Below are 26,165 nucleotides of genomic sequence, written 5' to 3'. Positions count from 1 at the left end.
CTTCTCCCCGAGAGGCGGAGATGAAGTGTGCGTATGTGCGTGTGTGTGCATGGATGCAGCTCCTTCCACTCCACCCCTCCGACCCTTCTTTTTTTTTTTCACAAGCCTTCATCCAGGTAATTGCTGTAAATATTTGAGTTTTTCGAGCCGCGCCGGGCAGGTAACCCAACCATCAAAGCTGCGGCGAACCTCAGGGGGAAACCTCGTGGACGGACTTGTTTATTGGTTGGGAATTCAATCGCACCTTTAAGAGCAGCGGCGGGGAAGGAATGACAGCCGCGGGCAGCGTTCAGTGTAAATACAGGTTTCTTTATTAGGGTTGAAAATGTTCCATGATAAACAGGAGTGGTGGGGGGAAATAAAACATTCACAGTACTTTTCATCTCCCGACACAGCGCTGCGACACACGGTACAACTTCAACCCGGCATTGTTGCTCTAAAATTAACCTTTTTACACAAAGATAAGGGCACTGGAGAGGGGAGGCGGGCGTGGCCAATTACATTTTTTTTACTTTATTTTTCATCTCTTTTCTTTTCAATACCTGTACAATACAAAATGGCAAAATCTACAAACACCAAGCAGATGCGTCCGTCTAATAGTGCTGTTTGCGGTGTGCTTGGACATGAATGAACGAATGAGTCCCTCATTAGCAGGTGTGACGTGCTCTTCACTGACATTAAATACAGGAAACTGAGGTCTGACGGTCACAAATGAAAAAGACACAAAAAAACACACACAATGTTCAAACACAAAGTGGAGGCGAATGAGGTCTTTCGGGTGACAAGGAAACAGCTGATTGGTTCAGTTTAGGGGGTGGGGGGATGGTCCGTGACACTTCCTGTTCTGGGGCGGGTGTTGGTCAAATGCGATTGGTCAGATGAGGCTCCTGTGGGAAGGTTATTGGTCGTTTTGGGGGGAGAGGTAGGACAGTTGTCATGGTCAGTGTGTCAAGGTCCCAGGATGCAACTCCAATAACTCACTTCTTACAGTACTGACTCGCTGATAACTGACATGGTTTGAAGACATTCAAGACGGAAACTCGTCGCACACAGCTTTCCGTCCCCGTCAGTTCAACTACTGTATCTTGACCACGCTAACTACACAACGACAAAGTGGTAGAAAGCCACCAGAGAAAACACAGAAAAAGGAAATGCAGAATGTGAAGTTTTGCTGCTTTCAGCTTGTCGGAATAGATTCAGGCAACACGGAGGGGGGTAAAAAAAAAAAAAAAAAAAACGATGGCAAAACAGGGAACGTTTAGGCACAAGTTTTAAGTTTATGGCAAATGTTTTAAGGGAGAGGGGAAGGACAATTTCAATTTATGAGCGAGTCCTGAAAAAGTGGCAACGAGTCAGAAATAATTAGCTGCATCTTTGCTTTAGACAGCAGACGTGGTGACATCTGGCCCCACTTTAAGAAACCAGCGATCCCTCATCCCCCTCTGCAGCTGTAATGAGGACACATACTGGAGTGGATGAGCCACATAAAAAAAAAAAAAAAAGACCGAAACCCATTCTTTAACGACACGGCCGGTGGCTGGGATGACGTCAGCTACCACACGAGAACCGCACGGGATGATGGGACACGCACACGCCTGCCGCAGGAACATGAAACCCAGCCGGCCGGCGGAGTCGCGGCGGTGCGGTGGAGCAGACAGCCGAGGTCCCTGAATCACTGCCGCCTGCTTTATTGCATTAGATGGTTCCAAAAGACGAGGACCGAATGGGTTTTTTTCTTAGCTCGAGTGAAAAGAAGAAAAGCACAGATAGCTTGACAGGAGGGCTACGAGGACGGGGGGGTTCTCGCCAACAGGATACAGCTGCTATATTACAAACAGAGAAGTGAGGGCAGTAGAAAAACCGGAGCGCGGACGACTTTACGAGAAAAGATGCTGTGCTATGGTGCTTTTTCCTCTTTGGACTCGCGTGGCAAACTTGTGAGTGTGGGACATGGAACTCTGAGCAGACTGAGCCACGAAAGGAAACATCTAGGAAGTAAAAACGTGGAAAAACAAACATCACAGAAGAGAAATAAATCCTTCACAGATTAATTTTTTTACCTCTACTTCATTGAATTCATTGAGGTGAATCACCTTCATCTAATGACTAATATGTTAAAGTAAAAATCAACTCATCTAACACGATAACAAATCTACATTTCTGACTGTGTTTACAACAATATTATCGTCCCAGACGCTGTCAGTCAGTCAGTCGTGCCCTTTTTCTCATGTCTAGAAATAAAATCAAGTGTGTGGTTGGGGGGGTACAGAATACACCAATGGAAAACTACGGCACTGCTCAGTTCCTACTGCTTGTGTGTGTGTGTGTGTGTACAACAAATCTTTCCTTTTTGTTTTTAACTGAGAGGATGGGTTGGATATCATTTACCGGGACTGTTTTTGCTCAACCGAGACAAAGTTAATGCTTCATGGAGTTCTTTGACTTGTTGTTGGGTGGGATTTTTTTTTGTAAAAGGTCGTCAGGTTGCGTGCCGACTCCTTTACTGGCTCTCGGACTCGCGCACTTTGGCCTGCAGGGCGTCGCAGGTCTTCTTGGCGTCGCCCAGCAGCATGGCCGTGTTGGGCTTGTAGAAGATTGGGTTGTCCACGGCGGCGTATCCCACACCCAGCGAACGCTTCATCACAACCACCTGGCGAAGGCAAGGATTTTTTTTTTTTTTTAAGTGAATTCCTGTATTGGCATCACACATGCAGGACATTGCAAAGCTGAGAAAGCAACAAGAGTTTTGACAGAGTGCCCAAATTTGTGGGATCGTGTGATGATGACGATGTGATGTGTTTTGTGTGTGTGTGTGTGTGTGTGTGTGTGTGTGTGTGTGTGTGTGTGTGTGTGTGTGTTTGTGTTGTGCGAGTGCCTGATGCCTGAGTGGGGCCAGTGTGAAGCCCAGAATGTGGTCATCCTTGCAGCGACAGGGCCGCCGCTAATAGGATCAGGATGGGTCTGCATCTGGATCTGTGTGTGTGTGAATATTCATTCTAGATGTCGGTGTGTCATCATAGGAAAAGCCCTCTAGTTGTAAAAATAAAAAAATAACTTTTTTTCCTCCTTTTTATCTTTTTGGACTTCAGGACAAACTGTTTTTACGCACGCACGCACACACGCACGCACGCACTCACTCACTCACTCACTGTCTCACCTGCTTAGACTTCCAGACCTCCAGCACCGGCATGCCGGCGATGATGGAGTTGGGATCCTCCTGGGCGGCCGAGTTGACCGTGTCGTTGGCGCCGATCACCAGTGTCAGGTCGGTCTCTACAAAGGTCGCACGGCAGAGCGAAGTTCAAATACCGACGGCTGCACGACAATCCGTTCAGCTCGCAGCGTTTTTTGCATTTTGCTCCGAGCCATAAAAAAAAACAAAGAGCCGCTGTGCTCGGGACGCTTTAGTAGCAGGCCAGATCAAATCCATCTCTCCTGTCATAATACAGGAAGGCGGCTGCGGCGGTCACGGCCCGCTGGGTCGGAGATCGATGCACAACACATGCATGCATGGGCGGAGGAGGAGGAGGAGTCAAGGATGAGATAAGCCATGAGGCAACAAGATGAAGAGCTGCATGTTACAGCAGCAAAACAGTTCAGGGCACAGAGCGATCAGCAACTGGCAGTGACATATTTGACATATTTAGAGTCTGAGGTTGAGCTCAGAGGTCAGAGGTCAGAGGTGGGTGTTGCTTTTATACCCGGGAAGTCTTCGTTAATCTCGTCCATTTCCAGCACGATGTCGTACGGCACGCCGGCTTCAGCCAGCAGCACGTTGAGTTGTCCGGGCATCCGTCCGGCCACCGGGTGGATCCCAAACCTGCAGGGTTACACAGCAAGCACAAGCCAGTGAGGTTCAGTGAGGGTCACTCACCAGGCGACATCAAGCAGCCGCGTTACACAGAGGGCTTTGAAGTGATTGGTTCAAACAGAGGAGGAGGAGGAGGAGGAGAAGGTTGAGGAGGAGAATAAGAAAGGAGGAGGAGGAGGCAGAAATTAGAAGAAAGCATTAAAAACAGAACAGTGGAAAAGAAGAGATGAGGGGTGAAGTGGGGGGGTAAGATGGGGGGTTGGGTGGGGAGGTCTGACCACCCACCTTCCTCTAATCAAACACAAATGCTCTAAGTAGCAGCAGCTGCAGCATCCAGATCAAACGACGGAGGAAGGACAATTACAGCAGTTTCCGCTCCACCTTGTACTTCCTCCTCCACCTCCTCCTTTCCTTCTCTCCCCTTCCTCGTTCCTTCACTCACATGCAAGTCCCTGAAGTTCTCTGTCCACCTCAGGCTCAAACTGCAATATTTAAAGGGCGGTGGCGGTGTTTGGCCAGCAGTAAAATATCTAGGAGTGGGCGGAGCCAACACCTGGCCTTGAAGTGAAGGACCGTCACCCACCTGACTGACTTCCCAGCATCCTTCAGCACCTTCACCAGCTCAGCGATGGGGTACTGGGCCTTGGCAGCACAGAGACCGTAGCCTGGAGGGAAGTCCAAATGAAATGAAATTAGATTTGTTTTAATTTTTTTTATTAAAATTAGGGCTGTCCAAGTCTACGTGTTAATAACGCATTAACTCAAACTCACTCAAAGAAACACAAGTAAATCCAGTTCACTTTAAAAAAAAAATAAAATAAAGCAATTTTCAAAGTAAAATACTGCGATTGACAAATGCAATCATATTTGTGTTGGTTACAGTTAATTAATTGCAATTAATTTGCGATTAATCGCAAATTAACTCAGGACACTGATGCGATTAATCGCAATTAGAAATTTTAATCGACTGACAGCCCCAATAAAAAATACAAATTAAAGATTATTCCCCGTTTTATAAATTTTTCTTAATTAATTGTTATTTTACTACAATTCCTTATATTCACATGGCTAAACTGAGGGTCACTTGAATGGCCTGCCTTGACCCCGCCTCTTTTCCAAGCCCCGCCCTCTCTTTCATGTTCAATTACGCTGGTGTGTGGCACGAGATTTTTATCACACACAGACACACGAGCGCGCGCAAACACATGTCAAACGGTCCAATGGTGTTTACGAGCCTTGTCACAACACACAGTCAGGAAGCGTCTGCTTCCAACACACCAATCAGAGCCACACAGGCCTCGCATCCATCTCACATCTCGACTCCAAGACAAAACAAAACAGAACAAAACAAAGCGGCCACTTCAGCGTGTGTGTGTGAAGCCTACAGGTTCCTAATCTCTTTAATCCTCTTCATCGTGTTACCGCTCGCTCTCGCTCTCAGCGTCTCGCCGTCGCCGAGGAAAACACGACGGAAAGCGTTGTGTGTTTATCAGGCCGGGTCTTAGCTCGCTTCCACGGATGTCAGTCAGCCAAAGTGGCTGTGACGGCTCCAATTAGGGAGACTGGCAAAAAAACTAAACTCAAAGGGAAGAGGAGGGGGAGAAGGAGGAGGAGGAGAGCCGACTGGAAGACAGAGTGGCGGCGAACACAACCAGTGGGACTTGGCTGCAGCAGGAGGACATTTTTCGGGGAGGTACGTGTCAGAGGTACGTGTCGGAGACAAACTGCGTGAAAGTTGCTGACGCGCAAAGTTTTTTTAGCAGAAATATCAGCCAACTGCTTACAACTGTTTATATGAGACGTGACGGACAACACAACAAACTGCGTGTCAAATTTAGCCGCTCCAAACGTGTTTGCGATGGACTTTTGTTGCTCACCACTATGTTTTGACAGCGTTTGTCTTGAATCGTTTAGAATAGTTAGCGGCCATCTTGCACCACCATTTCTTTAAGAACGCCCATTTGACAGTGGACTAAGTACGTGCAGCGCGACAGCGCAGTGAGAGAGCGGGAATAAAGAGCAGGAAGCTGCTGTGAAGCCGTGTGTTTGTTTTTGCTCGAGCTGCTAAACTCCCGTTGTTTCACCTTGTCAAGTGCGTTTCTTTTCGCAGAACTGAAACAAAAAGCCGGGTTGACCTCCAGCACCTCCTCCTCCCTTCCTCATAGACAACGCCACCGACCGCTCTGAGGCTCAAAACCTCCGGTAAAATTGCAGACGTTTCTCTCTCGGGGCCGACTTTTGTATATAGCCACTCAACACTGTGACTGGACTCGCCAATTAGCCGGCTGGAAGCCCTCTGCTCTGTGTTTACGTGTACCCACGTGAGCAAAACAAACCCCTGCAGGAGCCGCGGCTGCTTCATCACAGTGCTGCGGCACGCCTGAGACGTCACGCGGGGTGGAGGGGGGGCACAAAACAGCCACGATGATGATGAAGATGATGATGATGATGATGAAGATGATCATTTCAGGACGGCGGTGCCAAGGAACGGCGTCATCGTCAATGTGGGAGGTTTACAGACACATATTTGGAAGTGGGTCGGGGGTGGTTTGCACGCCGGAGCCCCACTACCGCCTTCTTCTCGTCCCCCCGCACCCCAAGAAGAGGAACTGGGGGAGCCGCCGTCCGACGCAGGACTCCGACTGTCAACAAACAGCCGGCGAGAACCTCATCCCGTCTAATTTTCCCTTGACCCTGCGCTGTATACGCGGCACTGTAGAATGTCTATTTACCAGGGGTGGGGCGGGGGGCAGACTGGCGACCACACAGAAACCCAAACCTGCCGTGTGTGTGTGTGTGTGTGTGTGTGTGTGTGTGTGTGTGGCCGCTCCACTATGACATGTCAATTACCCCAGAAAACGGTGATGTAACACGGGTCAAGAAGAGGTTAAATAAACAGAACACACACACACTAATGCTGGAGGAGGTTGGGGTGTGTGTGTGTGTGTGTGAGAGAGAGTGTGTTTTGGGGGGAGGGGGGCAAGTCAAAGTAGCATGTTTTTCTGGGCCGCTGGCATAAGCCTGTGTGTGTGTAGGCGTGCACGTGTGCACGTTACCTGGAGTGATGATTATGTTCTGGGCCTCTTTAATCATGTCGACGGTCTGCTCCACGTTGACCTCGGTGTGCGTGCCCGTGATCTCCATGGGTTTCCCCCCGCCGGTGGATGACGTGCCGTAACCACCCAGGATCACGTTGGCCAGCGAGCGGTTCATGGCCTGGCGACGGGAAACATTTCTTACATTTCCATTTTCAAAACTACGGCGATCGAGGTGAATCTCAAAGACAATGAAAGAGATTAAAAAGAAACCCTAAAAAAAAAAAAGAAAATGCCGCCAAAGCCTCGATGCAAGAGAGCAGCCCCGCTCTGCTGCTGCGGTTAGAGTTCCCCCTGGTGGCCGCGAGAGGAGCGGCGACGGCGGCGTACGCACCACACACATGATGTAGGACAGGATGGCGCCGGACGAGCCGATGAGCGCCCCGACGATGGTCAGCAGGTTGTTGTTGAGCAGGAAGCCCTCGGCGCACAGCGCCCAGCCCGAGTAGCTGTTGAGCACCGTGATCACCACCGGCATGTCGGCGCCGCCGATGGCCGCGGTCAAGGTCACGCCCTGTCCCAGGAACACACACATTGATTTTAGTCACAACAATACAGGTGCAGACAGTTTTACGAAAATAGGGGAAAAAATTTGCAGAAAAAGAAACAAAAAAAGATTGAACATTCCTTCTGACACACCTGGATTTAAATTAAAACATTTTTCTTCCAGCGGAGAAACTCACATTCATCACAATTACTTCCACCTGTTTGGTCTTCCTGCAATCCTACAGTTCTGTGCCAACTGTAGTTATGAAGACAGGAGCAAAGAGGCCTTTTCTTTTCTGAATATGATGATTATTTAAGCACAGATGTACGTCATCAATCGCTCTCATTTTCATACTAATGGTTTAATTAGGAGCCACGAGCGGCTCAAAAGTCGGATGATAAATCACAGTATATTGATTACATGCTGGATACAGTAATTTCAAAGCACTTCATTTATAAGGAAACCTGAAATTATACAACTCGCGCCGCCGCTACCCCCACCCACTCTGGCAGCCGGTCGACTGACTTCCCAGCAACAAGTCATGTGTGATTTTTTTTTTGCTTTCTTTTCAAGGTATTTACATAAAAATGTGCTCGCAGCCAGAGATCAGCCGGCTTTCCCTCTATTTTTAGAGGCTGCAGAAGTCCAACGTTCAATCTTTTTTTTTTCCCCCCCGTTTTTTTTGCATAAATAATCATCCTATGGAGCTCGACTGGGCTCTGGAATGAAAAGATCTCAAACTGGGCATCGGACGAGAGCTTTGGGCAAAAACAAATGTAAAATGCTTGCAGATTTCCTTTGATTGGAGCATAAAACTGGCAGCGCCGGGCTGTCAGGCCTGCTGGCCAGACGAATAACTCTGACTCGACTTCTGGCCGTTACTTTTTCATAAAAGGCCTCTTGAGTTTTACTAAGGAAATCCACTATTACATATTACAACTTCATCTGACAGGCGGCATGAGTCTTCTCAGACTCATTTATGGCTTTTTCCCTTCCTGAAGGCCTTTTAACGACGTCCCGCCGTCCATCAGCGTGAAAGAAAATTCCAGCGTGAGATATTTGAGCGCAATACAACTTTTCTGCTTTAGAGTTTAAAAAAAATAGTAGAGTTTTTCCAAAGGCACAAACACAGGTGGCGTACCATGACGGCAGAGAGGGCGGAGACGGAGCCCAGGCAGGTGAGGCCGGTGGTGTAACTGGGGTCCAGCATGAAGGGGATGAGCCCGCCCACGCTGGCCGCCATCAGGCTGGCGTTCAGGGCGTGGCGGCCGGGAAGCATCAAGGGGGCACTGTTCAGGACACCTGCACGGTAGTAAAAAAAAATACATGAACAGAAGAAAAAGTCACACCGTAGGTGTATTATAAGAACTGGATACCGGACTGCCACTATGGCGGCGCCAATGTTTCCCAGTGGCCACTCGAGGTACTGAAGCAAAAAAAATCCCATGGGCCCAAAAAGCATTTTCCCCGTAGACCGCAATACAAAAATAAACGCCTTTAAAATGGCTGACAGGACGACTGCGACCTGAAACGTGATTCATAGCAAATCTTTATATTGTAGATTTTTCACTTATGGTCTTTTAGTTGTTTTTAAAAAATGATAAAGGCCAGAAAATCACCAGAGAAGAATTTATTCCCAGTCTGACGTCACAACTTCTCTCAAGAAATAATACATGTAAAACAAATTGGTTCAAAGCCATGCTACGCAGGGCAGCCCCACTCGTTAGCTGGGTGTCATGTTTGCCCCTAATTTGTCCTGGCGAAAAACTCGCAGACGCCGACGTGGAAATTACAGTGTTAGCCTCGCAGGACGGCTGCCAGCGCTCGAACCCGACGAACCCCGACTTTTTCACTCGCTCGCCCCTCCACGGGGGAGTGAGGAGGCTTCTCCGGAGCAGACCGCTACGGGTGCAGCCTCGGGCGACCAGCCAGGTGCTCTTTGCAGTGCAGAGTGAGGCGGTGAAGTAGAGGCAAAACCATGCAGCAGAGTGAAGTAACCTGGACCTCAAGAGCACAGGTTTAAGGATTGACTTTTTGCAGAGACTTGCAGGAGTGTGTTTCAGCCGAACACACAGGCTTAAAAGTCAAATTCAAAACTCAACTTTCGGCACATTCGATCTCATCGAGGAGTTCTGTTTGATCTTCATGGAAGAAGAAAGAAAGGCAAAAGTCCAGCTGTCTGTGTTCCACATTCATTCCAAACCAAAATTGAAAAATTTTGAAAAAAAAAAAAAAAGTTTCTGCACACCTTGCAGTTTGCCGTAGGCCACCAGGGAGCCGCTGAAGGTGATGCCTCCGATGAAGGTGCCGAGGTAGGCGATGATCTTGGTGAGGTTGGCGGCGGGGTCGGTGGCGAAGTGAGGATACTCCACCATGTACTCGGCCACGCAGGTGAGCACGGCGGCCAGACCCACCAGGCTGTGGAAGGCGGCCACCAGCTGCGGCAGGTCTGTGATCTGGATCCTCTTAGCGATGGTCAGACCTAACAAATAAAAAAAGAAGAAAAAGAAGAAGAAGAAGAAGAAGACAGGGCAGAGTGAATAAAGCGCAGTGGCCCCGAGGGACTCGCACACAAACAACATGCAAATCACAAATCACAAGCATGTGCGCGCACACACACACACACACACACACACACACACACACACACACACACACACACACACACACACACACACACACACACACGGAATGCTGGGAAGCGGGCCCATCTGAGGAGCCAGGTGTTACTAACGAGGCCTGTTCGGGGAAATTCCGTGTTTGTGAGTCGACCTGCGCTCGGTTCGCCTGTGTTTGCTGTGGCAGGAAGTCGTTCCCCCGACACATTCCTGGATCAGGAAAGGATTTCTCCCGAGAGCGCCGACGGTTTTATCTAGATGCCCGATTACTGGAAGAAAAATCTACCCCCCTGCCTGCACACGCACACGCACACGCACACGCACACTCACACTCACACTCACACACACACACAAACACACACACACAAACCCAGTTGGTCGAAACTGTCCCCTGTGAGCAAGGCCAGGTGAGAAATGGGGGGACAACGACACCCGGCAGCTAGGGCTGTGCGATAAATCGGTTTTCCAGGCGAATCTGATTTTTTTTTTTTTAATCAAGACAATGTTAAAAAGAGAAAAATTGGAAAATTGATTTTCCTCTCGTGTGCTTCCGGGCTGTGCACCGCTAGGCGACCGTAAAAGCCACTCACACCCCTCTGTCAGCATGTTTCCGTTTACTAAATTAAGTGAGAAATTTGTTGCTAATAGGGAAATGATCGATTCCTTCATTAATCGTTAGTTGATTGACGTTATCGATCGATTAACAAATAATTGATAAGCGGCGATTTTTCCTGAAAACCTAATTTTTTTTTTTTTTTTTTTTTAAAGTAACTTGTTCTAGGTATACTGGTATACACCATGCCATTTAACAAAAAAAACTAAACTAAAATAAAATTAATTGCGACTAATTTAATTTAATCGATTCAATTCTTAATCAACGATTAATCGATAATCGATTAGCTGTTAATATCCCTAAGTTGCTAAAAAGGGCAAAAAAAAGCAGGTCAGTCGTGTGGATTTCGTACGGCTTCACTGTTTCTGATCAAGAGCAAACCACTCCCCGCTGCAAAGTGTGCCTGAAGGCGGTAGAGGCAGTAAAGACTGCAACACGACTAACTTATTCCAACACCTCACAAAAAACCAGAGTGGGAGCAGTGTGTTGCGTTGCGGGCTGCAGTACACAAGGACGAAAGGCCGGCCAAAACACCAGCAGCAGCTCCGAAGCAGGTAACGCTCGCGGCTTCATTTTCATGCGGAAGTGGAAAAGGATTATGGATGCTGTGGCATTTCACATAGCAAAAGACACGGTCCCAATATATACTGTAGAAAAGACTGGCTTCCGACACTTGCTGTCTTTTGTAGTTTTACCAAAAAAGCCAAATCGAAAATCGAGTTATCAGAGAGAAAAAAATCTGGATTTTGTTTTGGTCCAAAGTCGCCCAGCACTAATACGCACTCACCCGCCGTTCCGCCGACAGCCATGGCAGCGCTCATCTGCGCCAGGAGCTCTGGGCAGGGCTTCAGGGCTCCCAGGGTGGCAGCCAGACCTCCAGCCACTCCCATCATGCCCAGGGTGTTCCCCAGGCGAGCCGTCTTCTGGTTGGACAGGCCGGCCAGGGCGCCGACGCAGCACAGGCCCGAGCCCAAGTACATCATCTGGCGGGAGAGAGAGAGGCCACGGTGAAGACTGCGCTGTGGAAGACTTCTGCGCAACATCAGGATGGAGGTCAGCGGACTGCAGGGACGTCCAGGTGGGGGAAAAAAAAAAAAAAAAAACGCAGCACGGACCTGCTCGATGTTGTAGCCGGACTGCAGGGCTGCGGCATAGCCGCCGACAAAGACGCCACTGGGGAGCAGATACAGGTAGTTGTGCTCCGGAGGATCAGTGGGCCGCTTGAACATGTCCAACATCTTCTGAGTCACCAGGAAGCCACCTGGACAGGGAGAAGAAAAAGGTGCACCTGCGCTCAGAGCGAGACTCTTTTTTTTCTTTTTTTAACGCATATTCCATTTCTGAGGTAGGAAACTTTTTATGGTTGATACACAAACGCGACCGCAAAACTCAAGAGCGACGCGAAAAAAAGGTTTTAAGAGTCCACTTGATGTCAGTATAAATACATCAGGCGGAAAAACCTCAGAAGTGTCAAACAGAGGCCCAGACGGTGTCTCACCGCTTTACAGGGGCAGATCACGTTACTGTGTTACTGGCATGACTGTAGGCACGGGCATGGGCGCGCGCACACACACACACACACACACACACACACACACACACACACACACACACGCGGGGGTGAATCCGAGGTGAGCACCTGCTTGGTCCCCAGTCGCTGTAATTTTAGTCCAACTCTTAAAATATGCAATAAAACAAAAAATAATCTGGCTACCGTCGCTGCCGACCAATCTGAGTCAATATATTAGCATGGAGGAATGTTCACAAAAATAAGCAGCGCGCCGCCTCCGCTGTCCAAACCCACCGCACAGGAGCTCCGTACAAACGGGGCGCTTGGCAAATGACGACCGCAGATCCAAATTAGGCCGACGCGCTGAACTAACACCACCAGTGAGCCTGCGGCGCAGGAACTCGACTGGTGATAATTAATTATATAAATTATCGCTGACAAAGCAGACGATAGGCTTTTTTTTTTTTTTTTGGTCGAATCAACAAGCAAAGAGGGTAAAAAAAAAAAAAAAAAGTTTAAAAAATTGCCCTTCAAAATGTCTAAATGTTTTTTCTGGAGCGTGCGGAGGAGGAGACCGCTGCCCCGTGTGGAGCAGACGAGAAAGACGGAATGCAAGCAGACAGAAATATTCAGCTTTCTAATATACATTTACGGGGAGCAATGTGTTCTTCATCTATTTGGGCGACAGCGGAGACGAGGGGGGAACAAGAAGCTCCGCTCGGCGCAGCTGGAGCTACATTTTCACGTTCCCCTCCTACCCCCCTCCCCTTTTTTTGTTTTATTGGGGTGAAATTTTTAACATTGTCTTTCATTCCTCTCCACGGAATGAATATTTCTGCTCCCTGGAGTTTATGGGTAACGCGGTAAACCGCTTGGAAATATGCGCGTGTGGAACCAAAAACTCCACGGAGAACGTCAAAAATTGAATTAGAAAAAAAGGAGGAGGAAAAAAAAAGGGAATAAAACAACACAGGGGATAACTGGGTGCATGTACGCAGGCGGCTGTGTTTTCACTGAGGATTAACGTTAGGAGGAAAAGACCCGGCCAGACTTGTGGCCGACTCTGGCGGCTCTCGCACACCGAGGCGATCCTGTGCACCTTTAACAAGTTGAGTAAATTATTATTGTTATCCTAGTGTGCACGTCGATGAGTCCTGAGCATTGAGCTGTGAGCTAAGAAGACAAATGAAGGCGTTCTGGCTGCTCGGCCTTGGAAGGAACTGCCTGTTTCCCCGACGACCGGACTAACGACTCGGCAAACACCGGGTCATTACAACGGCAGTTATTAATAGGAGGGAAAACGTGTGCGTATATTTGTGCACGTGTGTGAGTGTGTGGTCCAAGCGAGAGCCAGCAACAGCTAAAGCTAACAGCTAACGACGCCGCAGCTGCAAAAGTTCGAGGTGAAAAAGCATTTGGTGGGCCGACGCAGCTCTGGCCGTTGATTGGCTGAGCTGGCTGCTGATTGGCAGAGCCAGCCGGCATTTATACTCATTGTCTCAGTCCCGGACTGGGCCGACTTGGGATTTTTGGATCAAGACCGGCCGAGACTCAGCCAACACTACAATGACACGATAGTAACAGCAAAGAATCCAGCTGCTGCTGTTTTAAGCTCTGTTGGTGACACCCAGAGTGACACCTTCCCCTTTATTCCTAGTTCATTTATTTTTTTAAGTCGTTTTTTTTTTTTTTTTTTTTATGGTTCAAAACTAAATGGTTCAAAACAGTTGGCAAAACAGCAAAATGTTAAGGAAAATTATTAAAAGACACCTTGCTGTTCGATTTAGAAGCAAATTTGAATAAAAAAAAAGACACGGGTCATTTTTTTCTGTTATTTTTCTTTGATATATAAAGTCTGGGTCTCGTCTTGGTCTGTAACTCCAAATGTCTTGGTCTGCTCTTGGTACTCTGCAGTCTTGATAATGTCTTGGTCTCGGTTAGTGCCGTCTTGACTACAACACTACAGGTGGCTCACCAGCGATGTTGACCGAGGAGATGAAGGCGGCCAGGAGAGCCAGCGACTGGGCGGTGCTCGTCGGAGTGTAGCCGCCTCCCATCAGGGCGAGACCACCCACAGCCGTCAGACCTGCACAAAAGCGGAGGGAGGAAGCAGGGACAATTTAAAGGAGCCATTTAGTCGTGCTTAATCTGGAAAAGGTGCCGGCGCGGCACTTTGACGGCCGCCTCACATAATGTAGACGGCGTGTCAGCAGCGGAGGCAAAGTACCACCACGACCATTAGGAGCATTTTCGACAGCGGCAGAGGGAGGAGGAGGGCGGGATTTGGTGTTTAGCTCCGCGTCTTTTCTTTTACTATTTATTTATTCAAATCAAGTGGTTGAAAAGGAGCAAGATGAGGAAAACTTAATAATACCTGCTTACATCACATGAGTTGCCATCATCAAAAACAAAGACAAAACAACAAAACAAAATCAAAACCCTTAAATAGTTATTTCATCACATGCCTTTATATAACTCATAATCTCTACTGATGCACTTTTTAAAACTGAAAAAAAATGTATACACCTCTTCGTCTTCCACTGTTAATGAATTCCACGTTTTAACACCAACAACAGAAATAGACATTTGCTTCAGTAGCGGGCGGCCCTTGAAATTTGATGTTGGAAATTAAATTTCCACTTCTCATCCAGTGATACGAAAACAAATAACCTCTGCAAATTTGCAGGCAACATCAATTTCACTCTGCAATATTAAAGGCTCAGACAGGCTTGGTTTATGATTTTTATATTGGTAAAGGCCTAACTTACTGTCCATAAATACATTTTTAAAAGTGTACTGGCAGTATGATAAAGGTCATTTGGTTTTCCAACCCTTAGAACAATGACAATATATATAAAGGGATATACGTACACAGAGCAATAAGGGTAATAAATGCACTGTCAGGCAGCTTCCTTAAAAATCTTAACACAGTGGACCTTTAATTATATACGCGCCAATTACATTACCCGCTTTTTACTCAGCAGGTATGAGGCCATTGGTCTGGGGGAATTGGGATGACCGTCCAGTTCGAACCCACTGAGGAATATTAATATCCTGCACCCAGAACCCTTAAATTCCTGGGTGATTCCCTCACGTCTGAGCCACCGTGTGCTCGCGTGTGACTTTTACGACGCCTGGCACGACAAACACAACATTCTGATGGCTTCGACTTTTTCCAGTGCTGCCGGTCGGCTGGTGACAGAAAGACAGAAAAGGCAATAATGCTGGAGGCCACGGCGAGTGCAAAGGGGAAAATAGCAGGAAGGGTCAGACGCAGAGGAGGGAGGAGGGAGGGAAATCCTTTGGCTGAACTTTAGCTTATTCGCCGCCTGCGGCTCGGGCAAACTCGGCGCGCTGACCCCTACTGACGACATGGGGGTATGACAGTCTGGCGCTAGAGCCGAGGCGTGAGAAGGATGGAGGTGTGGGGGGCCTCGAGCGAGAGCCTCGACCATTAAACTCAAACAGGAAGCTGAAAAGAATCCGTCTCTGCGGCCTGAGCCGTGCGCGGCGTGTGCGGCTAAACGAGCGCAGGACTCCCGCCGCACCTCAAAGATCACCAGCAGCGTGTTACTTCCTACCGCCGTGTGGGTCTCGCCCCGGGATCAAAGCGGCCAGAACACACAAAAAGCACTCAGCCGCCTCACCTCTTAACCCCTGTGTGTCAGGAGGCGGCTCACAATGAGGACGGAGCCTTTAAAAAAAATGATTTATTTTTTTTCTTCCTCCCGCCGCCACACGGATGCAGAGACCTGCTGCTCTCACATGTGACCAAGTCTGACGCTACGGCTTGGATTTAATGGCTGTGGTCGTTCACCAAATTCAGTTTTGGGAATCAGGAAAAAGAAAGAAAGCAAGAACATTTGAGACGAACAACTGAGAGACGCGACCTTCCCCACTGACCTGAGATGGCGTTGGTGACGGACATGAGGGGCGAGTGCAGGGCCGGCGTGACGCCCCACACCGTGTGGTAGCCCACGATGCCAGCCAGGCCGAAGGTGGTGACGATCTGGGTGAAGGCGGCGTTGGGGGCGGCCAGACCCAGACCCAGCAGGGTGGCCACGCCTGACACACACACACACACACACACACACACACACACACACACACACACACACACACACACACAGTTAAAAAGGTGCCAGTTTTACAAAAACAAACAAATTAATTAATTTTGCGCCATTTCCCACAAAATATTCTTTCCAACGACTCAAAGTGTTTTGATCAAAAGCGGGAATGTTTCGTGAAAAAAAGCTCTTTTCTTTTTTTCTGGCCATCGTCTCTGACTTAAGACTTGAGACGGCGGCAGCGACACACACGATCTCCCTCCAACTGCGGCACCGTCTGGTTTGGGCTTTGGAGAATGCGGTGGGCACGCGACCACCCATGCTGCCGCTACTTCCTGCGACTCTGGCAGACTGGTATCAGTCAGAGTGAGGCCAATTTGTGGGGACGGCTGACACGAAACAGACATTCTCCCTCTTCTTCTCCTGCTCCAAACTCTCTGCAGTAGCCAGGATCTGAGTGGCGGCGGCCGTGGCGGCGGTGGCCGGCACAAACGTGTGAACCCGGAACACACAGAGAGCCGTTCACACGGCACTCGGCATCATGGGAAAACGGCTCTGTGTGGCGCCCCGGTCGCACTTCAAACGCTGCCGCACAACCCGGCGTGACGCCGCTTTTACGACTCGCACTTCCTGCCGCTAACGGCTCGTCTGCGCGCGCCTGTCACTTCGCGCCTCGGCTGCACATTCCAGCCGCGGAAAAGCCGAGAGTCGCGGATCACCCACCCCGGCCTGGGAGATTAATCTCTGAATTTCCATAGTTAACCGCGATTAATCGCATTTTGACTTGTATGCTTACAATTCCTTGACATGTAGCAAACATGTGCTTTAATGTCAACTAAAGCGTTACAACAAAATATGTCTTTAAAGCTCCACGGTATTTAGCTCTTTATTGAAACGACTCTTAAAACACTGACAAAAAGGATGAATTACAGCTATTTTGTGACTTATTATTATTAAATTTTTGTGACTATTAATATAATTTCTTCAAGTCAGTGGGCCGCATATGGCCCCCGGGCCATAGTTTACCCATACCTGATCCAGACCCAGTTATTACCTATCGGAACAATAAATTCAAATTTGGGTCCTTTGTCGTTTTCATTAAAAACAAACCCCCCCAAAAAATAGCGCGTTATGCATTGAATTCAATGCCATCACCATAAACAAGGAACCGACCTCCAGTGTAGGCGCTGGCGGTGGTGAGAGTGGCCCTGAAGGGGGAGATTTGGGAAGCCTTCTCTTTCGCCAAGTCCTTGACCGACTTGGGCTTTGGTGGAGCGCTGACGGGGACGTTGTTGGGCTGCGGGGCAGGAAACAGGTTCTTCCCATCCTGGAGGGAGGAGGTGGGGAAGGGGTGGCGGGGAACCACGGAGACAACAGTGAGGAGGAGAAGAAGAATCATGAACTGACCGAGGCAAAAAAGGATTCCTTGCATCAAGAGGAGGCCCCGGATCTCGACCCTCTAACACTTGAAGGATGACCTCCAGCTCCAGCGCCTTAATGGTGTAACACTAAACCCAGCCGCCCAGATCAAAGTAAGAGCAAACTGATGATCGGTAACTACAGTAGGTCGTATCTGTCTTGGTTTTTTTTTATTTTATTATTTTATCTTATTTTTTACCCCATCATCCAAAATATATGAGGCCTGTTAGTGTAATCATGTGCCGGGTGCCGAGACTGTTCACGGTTCTCAGGGGGACGGCAGAACACGATCGGAGCTGTAACCCAAGCTCATGTAAAAGGTTTTACTGACCTTCAGCCAAATAAAAAAATGCTGGAGGTAACCCCAACTATTTATTTCCAACTGTTGTAGGTAATGTAGCAACGTCGAGGTTCTGGTATCGTTTAAAAAAAGAAAGAAAAAAAAATCCTTATTTTACAATCATTTGAACAAACACCAGTGTGAGTCAGCGGCTGCTGAACAAACTGACATTTCATGCTGGATTCTAATTATGTTCTTTGGCTCTGGCCATGTTTTCCCAACTGGAGGGAGCGAGACCGAAACACGTCCCAAGGGCGACACCTAGTGACTGTTAAGGGGGCCTGCAGGCTGTCGAGTGTCGATGTTGCGGGTGTTTGGTGTCCGGGCGGCCGTACCTGCATGACGACGGATCCTCTGACCACGTGGTCCATGGTGCCGTAGTCAAAGGCTTCCTTGACGTCCAGGTAGAAGTTCTCCTTGTCGGGGCTGATGGCGCGCAGCAGCTTGGTGATGTTGTTGGAGTACAGCGTGCTGGACTGCGTGGGCAGACGACTGGGAAGGTCGGTGTAGCCGATGTGAGTCACGCCCTGTGCGTGGGGGGTGAGGGTCAGAAAACAGACGCTCAGAGAAGATGATGATGATGATGATGAGGATCCATGCTGAGAGAGCAGAGCAGAGAACTTGAGCCTGGCCGACCTTGTACACCGACAGCTCGCCGGGAACTGTGGTCTCAATGTTCCCTCCGGCCTCGGCGGCCAGGTCCACCACCACCGAGCCGTCCTTCATGCTCTCCACCATGGGCGTGGTGATCAGGATGGGGGCCTTCTTGCCTGCAAAGACCATGGCAGAAACAACAGGCATGTTTGAATGATGGCAACACAAGACGACACACGCTGTTAAAGTGCTGCACTGCCAATATGTTTTTTTTTGCACGTTCTGCTCGAGTTAACTGTCCAATTTATTTCTGAATTCCACCGCCTGGCTGCCCAGGCAGCATCTCACATTTCTGACATATTCCACACCGATTTATGGAAAAAAAATGTGCTTTCAGTTTTGCCCTTTGAATTTCCACATCCTGCAAAGAAGAAGGCGCTCACCGGGGATGAGAGCCGTGCTGATGACGATGTCCACGTCCTGACACTGCTTGGCAAACAGCTTCATCTCCGCCTCGATGAACTCCTTGGACATTACCTTGGCGTAGCCGCCCTGGCCCTCTCCAGACTCCTTGAAGTCCACCTCCAGCGGCTCAGCACCCAGAGACTTGAATTGCTCCAAGGCCGCGGCCCTGGGGGGGGGGGGGGGGGGGGGGGGAGGAGGAGGAGGAGGAGGAGGAGGAGGAGGGAGAGCCGTGTTTTCTTAGTCAAATTAGGAGGAGAGCACACGCTGCAGTAGATATATTAAAGTAGAGCAGAGCCACAGCCAGCCAGCACCGGGTAGAAGTGAAGCAGACACTTTTTTTTTAGTTCAGCCAAAGGCCAGCCGCGTATTTCCACTGAGGAATAAAACGACCTCAGAAACACCCAGGGGATCCCAAGGAGACAAGGCATTCCTCTGATTGTTGACCAGACTGCTTGGTGTAAAAGCGCGTTATTTCATTTCATTTCCAATTCAAAATCAGACACCTGGTGTCGAATCCTCTGACGATGGCGCCCATGGCTCGGGCAGAACCAGCGGCTGCCAACCCGGCCACGCCTCCTCCGATGATCAGAACCTGCACGAGAGAAAGAAACAAAAAAACAAAAAACACGATGCGAGAGTTTAAAATTCACTTGTATTTTTTTTTTAACACAAAATACTCCGTCTACACACCTTTGCTGGTGGTACTTTCCCTGCAGCTGTGATCTGTCCGGTGAAGAAGCGGCCAAAGCTGTTTGCTGCCAGCACGACTGCCTTGTACCTGAAGCAAGGGAGAGAAACAAGAGTAATAGATGAATAATAGATAAATAAAAACAACTGTCTCCAAGCGAAAATGAGCCAAAGGGGTCAGGGTTAGATAATGTGTTCCTTACACATTTTTCATTGTGAAATCTGGGTTGTCAGGAAGAAACGCAGCTTATCAATGAATTGTTTATCGATCAATAAGGTCAATCAACTAACAAATAATGAATTAACCGATCATTTGCATCCGTGCTTCAAATTCAAAAAGTAGAGGAGGTTTTCTTTTGATTTGTGGAGTTTGTGCATCTGTGTGTGCATGTGTGTGTACCCTGCAATGTTTGCCATGGAGCTGAGAGCATCGTAGCCCTGGGCGATGGTGACCCGGGGCACCTGGTCCATGGCCAGGACGGTGGCCTTCCTCTGGGACAGCATGTCCATCAGCTCGGGGTTCTGAGCCGGGTAGATGAAGCTGATGAGCGTGGCGGCTTCCCTCATCATCTCCACCTCGTGGACACCGGCGGCGGGGTTGAAACTGGGGGCTCGGACCTGGAGCCCACAGGGGAGGGAGGGGAGAGTCAGAGTTGTTTATCCGATTGGCCTGCTCGCACATCCATCACACTGCTCATCAAAGTCTTTCCTCCTGACGTTGTGGGACGAATCTGAAAGGTTCCCACCGTCCTCTGAAGCTCCGACTGGCCCACCGCGCTCCCACCTTCGGCTCCCCTCTTCCGTCCATTATTCCTCATTATCTCTTATTATACCGTAACCAACCCCGCTAGAAAAGAAGCCATCTGGCATTTTTTAAACTGTCTGAAAGTTTTGACATCCACCCTGACCTCCCTCTACTTAAATCTCCCTTCCCTTCATCTGGACTCGGCTCCGAATTATTAAACATCCGCGCTCCACTTAAAGTCCCACCTTGAGCACCACATCAGACGCAAAGACATCTTTCATGTCCTTGATGGTGGCCCCGGCCTGGGCGTACTGCTCGTCGGGGAACTTGGAGGGCTCGCCGGCTCCAGACTCCACCACCACGTTGAAGCCCTGCTTGACGAGCGCCTGAACACCGGCGGGCGAGAGCGCCACGCGGCGCTCGTTCTGGAAGACCTCCTTGGGCACGCCCACGGTGAGCTGTTTGTAGGGGATGCCTGCAGGGTGGGTGGGAAAGTCCACAGAGCACATATTAACACATGGGTTAAAAGGCCAGTGTTTAATATTTCACCTGATTTATGATTTTGATATTCGTAAAAGTTTATTATGCTGCCCATAAATACATCATTAAAAGTGTGTACTCACAGTACAATAAAAGTCACTTGGTTTTCCTACCCAAACAGCGGTACTTATTTATATATAAGAATATACACATATAATGGTTAGCTGCCATCTCGCACCGCCACATTTCTACGGAAACATGGAGTCCCGCCTTTTCAAATAAAGCAGCGAAGAAGAAGGTGGACGAGGTTTCCAGGTTTGGGTGTGCAGGCCATCGTAGCTCACTAGCAAGCTCAGGAGGGGGAGGGAGAGTGAAAGACGCTGCAATCTAAAATGTAACCACTTGATGTCACTGTTTCTTCTAATTCCTCTGATAACATTAAATGTTCAAAAAGAGCCTAGGTTGCTTTTTTTGTTGCAAGATGCCAATATTAAAATTCCTGCAGGGCAGATTCAGCAGGATGCCGCCTGCAGTTGAACAGCAACTGGCACAGAGAAGCTGAGACTGTGGTGTTGCACAGTCGAGAACTCCTGACTCTGTGTGTCTCTGTGAGTCCCGGCAACACGCTGATCAAACCTTGCCCCGAGTGCGGAAAATTCCACTGCAGTTCTTGGCCGCGCACTCTGCACTCTCCAAGATAAACAGAGGAGCATTTGACAGACTGACTGACTGACTGACTGGGCTCCGGCCCTGCTGGGCCAGCGCCCCCTACAGGTTCTGTCTTAACCAAAACCTCGACAGCACTCGCTTCTGTCTTTATGAGACTTCAACTCCCACAAGGTCACGACTTGAAGTCAGAGAGTGAGTCAGCTGTGCGTCCTGATGCTGAAATGAGAACTGGGTTTGGTGCAGATAAACATTGCTCAAGAGACTTAAATCCAGTCTCACATCAACAATCGGGTTCCAAAGCCTGAGTACGCCAACTACATGAAGTGTTGGCATAGTGCTCTTATGTTATATAGGCTTCAGCAGCCTGTAACCTGAGACAAGTTGTGCGTCCAGAATAGGCGCTGCCAGCTGTTGGAACCAGTTGAAGAGCAGAAATGTCACCAGACACAAGACTGGAAACACACGCGCGCGCGCACACACACACACACACACACACACACACACACACACACACACACACACACACACACACACACACACACACACACACACACACACACACACACACACCCACCAGCAACCAGCCGATTCCAGCTTTCACACAACACACGCACACACAACTTCAGCGTGACAACAGCAGTCTCCTAGAGGTGACATTCACTGGGCTGAAGCAGCAACTAACTGACCTCTGAGATCTTTGCAAGATTAAAACAGTCATGTTTGTCTTTGTTAATCTATATTTTTCCCCTTGCAAGAGATAAACTCAATCAAAACAACGACAGAGAGGAAAGGGGACCAGCTTTAACCTCAGGCGAAACCACAAGGCTGCTGAAGGACAGTGTGTCTGACTGTGTGTGTGTGTGTGTGTGTGTGTGTGTGTGTGTGTGTGTGTGTGTGTGTGCACCCGATGCAGCACTATATGAGAACGCACTGAGGGGCTGCAGGTGGTGCTCACACATGTTTGCTCTCTGCGCTAAATGTGTACGTATCTGTTGAACTCCCAACAGCTCAGCTGCAAAAGCAGCCCAAATAACAGTGCAGAAATGAACAAGAACCATCAGCAAAGGCTGTTTTCTTAGAACACAACAGCTCCCAGTGTCCTGTCACAACATATGAACCCTAACAAATGATCTGACAAATGATTTAAAACAGAACCGATCATCTTCCATTAGGCTGGAAACACAAAGTCTTACAACACAAATGGATTAAAAAAAAAATTCCCTGTGAGTCAGAGGCAGTGGACCTCTTTGTAGCAGTTGCTTGAAAATCCAAAGAAAAAAACTAAACAACTCCACAGCAGTGGCCACAACTGAATGGCTTAATATATAATGTCAATTTTCATTCATACTAGGGATGCAACTTATCGATTAATTCATTAATCGTTAGTTGATTGACCGTATCGATCGATTAACAATTAATTGATAAGCAGCGTTTTTTTCCTGAGAACCCAAATTTCACAATGAACACATTGCCTCTGGCCGCGTGTCCTCACCTGGAGCGGCGCATCGTCCCAGAGCTTGGTGGGTCCTGAAGAAGCGAAGGCCCGACGACTTGACGACGCTGCTGCTCTGCAGCTTAGCGCAGGAAAGCCCGCTGAACACCGGCACCGAGCAGCTGGCTGCTACGACACGCAGGAGGCTCGCCATGATGCACACACCCGGGGGAGCACGACGCGACAGGCAGCACCCCTCCTGGAAAGTGAGAGGGGCGGAGAGGAGGGAATAGGGGCAGGATAGGAGGAGTAAAACCTGTCAATATCTGTTTGAATGGAGCAGCGGCACACCCGTTTCAAAACAAATCATCCGCTTCAAGCGCACTCCTTGATAAATGAGGCATCCACACACACCGACTGCTGAACACACCTTTTTTGTTATCGTCGCTACAAACTGTGATTCATAAATATGCACCTGCAGAAACTTAAATCAAAACGTGTAAACACATGTACAACTGGTCGGATCAACACATCTTGCGGCACTCTTCATAGAAAAACCTTGTCTGAGCGAGAGCATGTTTGCTTTAAGCAGCAGATAATGTAACTGGCATAGACTGGTAGAGCGGCGCTGGTTTACTGGGGTTTGAACCAGAACTGACTGGCATTTCAACAAGATGATATGAGAGAGTTAGTTAAAAGGTCACATGCATGTATTGATCACAAAGCCAGGCGGCCCAATCACGAATAGTGATTGGGCACGAACATCCTTTTTTTTTTTTTTTTTTTTTTTTTTTTAATCATCATTTTAAAGACATATATAGCATAATGAATGCCACATTTATAAACTTCAACTTATATGAAAAAATAGTCAGAGAGGCTGTAATTAGTGAAAAACGTTTGCAGAAAAATCTGAAGAATTTAACCGAGTCGAGGGATCAGCACATCATCTTATCAGCGTCATGCAGTCTGCAAACTGAGCACTTTCTGCCAGTAAAACTGTGGCAAGACAATTTACAAGTAAGCGTTCATTTATTTAGTCTGGGCAGTTGGGTAATGGTTCAGAAATGTTTCCGTCATACACGTTTTTTTAGAAAGTAAAAATAAACGCCGCAATTCTCAAAACGTCAACATACGTGTTACTTGTCACTCACGTTCACCCCAGAGAACAAACTTCAATTTCGGTAAACACGTAAAACCAAAACAATAACAACATCAACGATTCCGACACGATGACTCGCAGACGCTTTACTTTCGATTCAACTTGAGTTCAGTCGCCGGAGGTGGCGATAGTTGCGAACGTTTAACGACTAATCTTAAAATGCAGTGGGGTTAAACTAGGGTCAACACATAAACACCTCCCATAAAAGCGAAAGCATTATCGTTTATGGGCCACGAGGGTTCACCAGTAAAACGTTTTTGTTTTTTTGTTTTTTGTTGTTTTTTTTTTAAAAAAAAACCCATCGAAATACATCGCCATGGCGTCCGTCAAGAGCGTCAGCCACATGGAATATTGATTCGAAACACCGTTTCATTCAACGACTTGTTGTCGGTTGCGGGTTCGAGTCAAGAGTCGGAGAAGCGCCCCCCCTCCCCCGCCTCCTTTTTGTCCCCGCCAGCGGTTTGGATGCTAACCTGCTAACGTGCTAGCTAACGCGCGTTCCGTTCGGAGTGAGAGGGGGTTGAAAAATGCACCGCGAATAATGCTGCACCCCGACGCACGCAGAGCAGACCCGGAGTGCGACACATGCACCCGTGGAAGGCGGCGGCGGAGAGATTTTAAGGCTCGCAACACCACTGACCTTTACAAAAACAGTCCTGGCTCTGTGCGGCACAGGCGAACTCCGACAACCCGGAAGAAGTCGAGTCAGGCGGCCGGTGTTGGCATTGGGATGTTATTGGATCATTTGGGACACACATCAGAGGATATCCGATGGTTGTCGATGCGCTGTCACAGCCGCGCACTGGGAATGCACACGCACGCACACGCACACGCACCACTTGGGAAAAACAATATAGGTGCCCGAACCCCAAACTGCCCACTCCCCTTTGAATTTATGATTAATATTCATATCGCATGAGTCATTACTCGATTTCTTAAACATGTCACTCAGAAATTGCGTGTCAGAAGATATTTTAATTTCTTCTTTTTGTGTGGTGTTTTTTGGGCTGTGACAAAATGATGACTAAAAAAAAAACACAAACCATAAAGCGCATGAATTATGAAGCACGCATACGTATCTATTACAAAAAAAATGGCGTCCCGAAAGCCTGCAAAAAGCGAAAGTCTGAATGCATCCACTGGAGGGAGCGCTTTAACCGCAATGTATAGACCTAGAACTGGCTTTAGTATGTTTGAAAACACGTAGGATTTGGGTCATTGATGGGTATTTGTGTCTTTAAAGGCTCCACACTTCCCCTCACACTAACTGTGTTGAATTGTGTTAACACCTGTTTAAGCTGTAAACGAACAATTAATACCGTTGTGTCTTTTGCGTGCTCACTTCAGAAAGACATTTATTTTGAAAAAACAAATAATATCCTTGTCCACCAGCCAATTATTGTCTACTGTTGTGTAACGTCTCATCTCATCCTAACTAATTTCTGAAGGTTCTTGAGGTTTGATGGGTTTTTTCTAAGTACTTGAGAATTCTCTGCAACACTTATCAGTCAGAGTTCATCAGGTTATTGACGTGGATCCTATTAATCTTCTTCTCTCCAGCGACAATGCTCCCAGCACTGGTGTGCTTCAAAACTAAGGCACGTGGAAAGTGGCAGAACTTCATGATAAATCAGAGGAAAAACTTGCATGAGATGTGACCTGGGAGTCACCCTGAACAGAAATTGCTGTCTGTTCCTCTCTCTCCCCCTCCCTTGACCGGGCCGTATATGAGCTGTACACAGTTTACCAACGCACCCTCTCAGACGCACACGCTGATCATCTGTTTCTCTTTATGAAGCTCGGAGAGTGGAATGCATCGTTGCGCTGTCTGGATTTCATTCTAAGTCTTTCACCTAAAAACAGAGTTTTTCTAATTGCTGTTTTAAATTGTGTTGTCCCGGGTTCACTTGCCCTCAGCTGCAGTGGCCTCAGATTACCAACTCCGAAACTGACAGACCACAGGTGTCTGCCAGA

At 48.3% G+C, this 26,165-nt stretch overlaps 1 protein-coding gene across 2 annotated transcripts; it reads right to left on the bottom strand.

Moving 5' to 3' along the window:
* Positions 1–288: 288 nt before the first annotated feature.
* nnt (nicotinamide nucleotide transhydrogenase) lies at positions 289–24,986 on the bottom strand. Of its 2 annotated transcripts, none has more exons than XM_076045003.1 (22): positions 24,832–24,986; positions 23,093–23,291; positions 20,697–20,926; positions 20,107–20,324; positions 19,710–19,797; positions 19,523–19,611; positions 18,998–19,185; positions 18,597–18,730; positions 18,296–18,487; positions 17,375–17,528; positions 16,038–16,199; positions 14,110–14,220; positions 11,740–11,885; positions 11,412–11,607; positions 9,642–9,875; positions 8,535–8,695; positions 7,241–7,420; positions 6,868–7,027; positions 4,395–4,476; positions 3,702–3,820; positions 3,158–3,273; positions 289–2,650 (listed from the first exon to the last, which is right to left on the bottom strand). In XM_076045003.1, the coding sequence occupies exons 2-22, from the start codon at positions 23,244–23,246 to the stop codon at positions 2,501–2,503; spliced, it is 3,264 nt and encodes a 1,087-aa protein (XP_075901118.1). In that variant the 5' UTR covers positions 23,247–23,291; positions 24,832–24,986; the 3' UTR covers positions 289–2,500. The 2 variants fall into 2 exon arrangements, with proteins under 2 accessions (XP_075901118.1, XP_075901119.1); XM_076045004.1 differs by having other exon boundaries at positions 23,093–23,348; positions 24,832–24,950.
* Positions 24,987–26,165: the final 1,179 nt, after the last annotated feature.

This window comes from Nelusetta ayraudi, unplaced genomic scaffold, assembly GCF_046127955.1.
Source record: "Nelusetta ayraudi isolate G7.1 ecotype Tasmania unplaced genomic scaffold, CSIRO-AGI_Nayr_v1 ptg000083l, whole genome shotgun sequence".
Lineage (NCBI taxonomy): Eukaryota > Metazoa > Chordata > Actinopteri > Tetraodontiformes > Monacanthidae > Nelusetta > Nelusetta ayraudi.
This window is presented reverse-complemented; position numbering and strand designations above follow the sequence as displayed.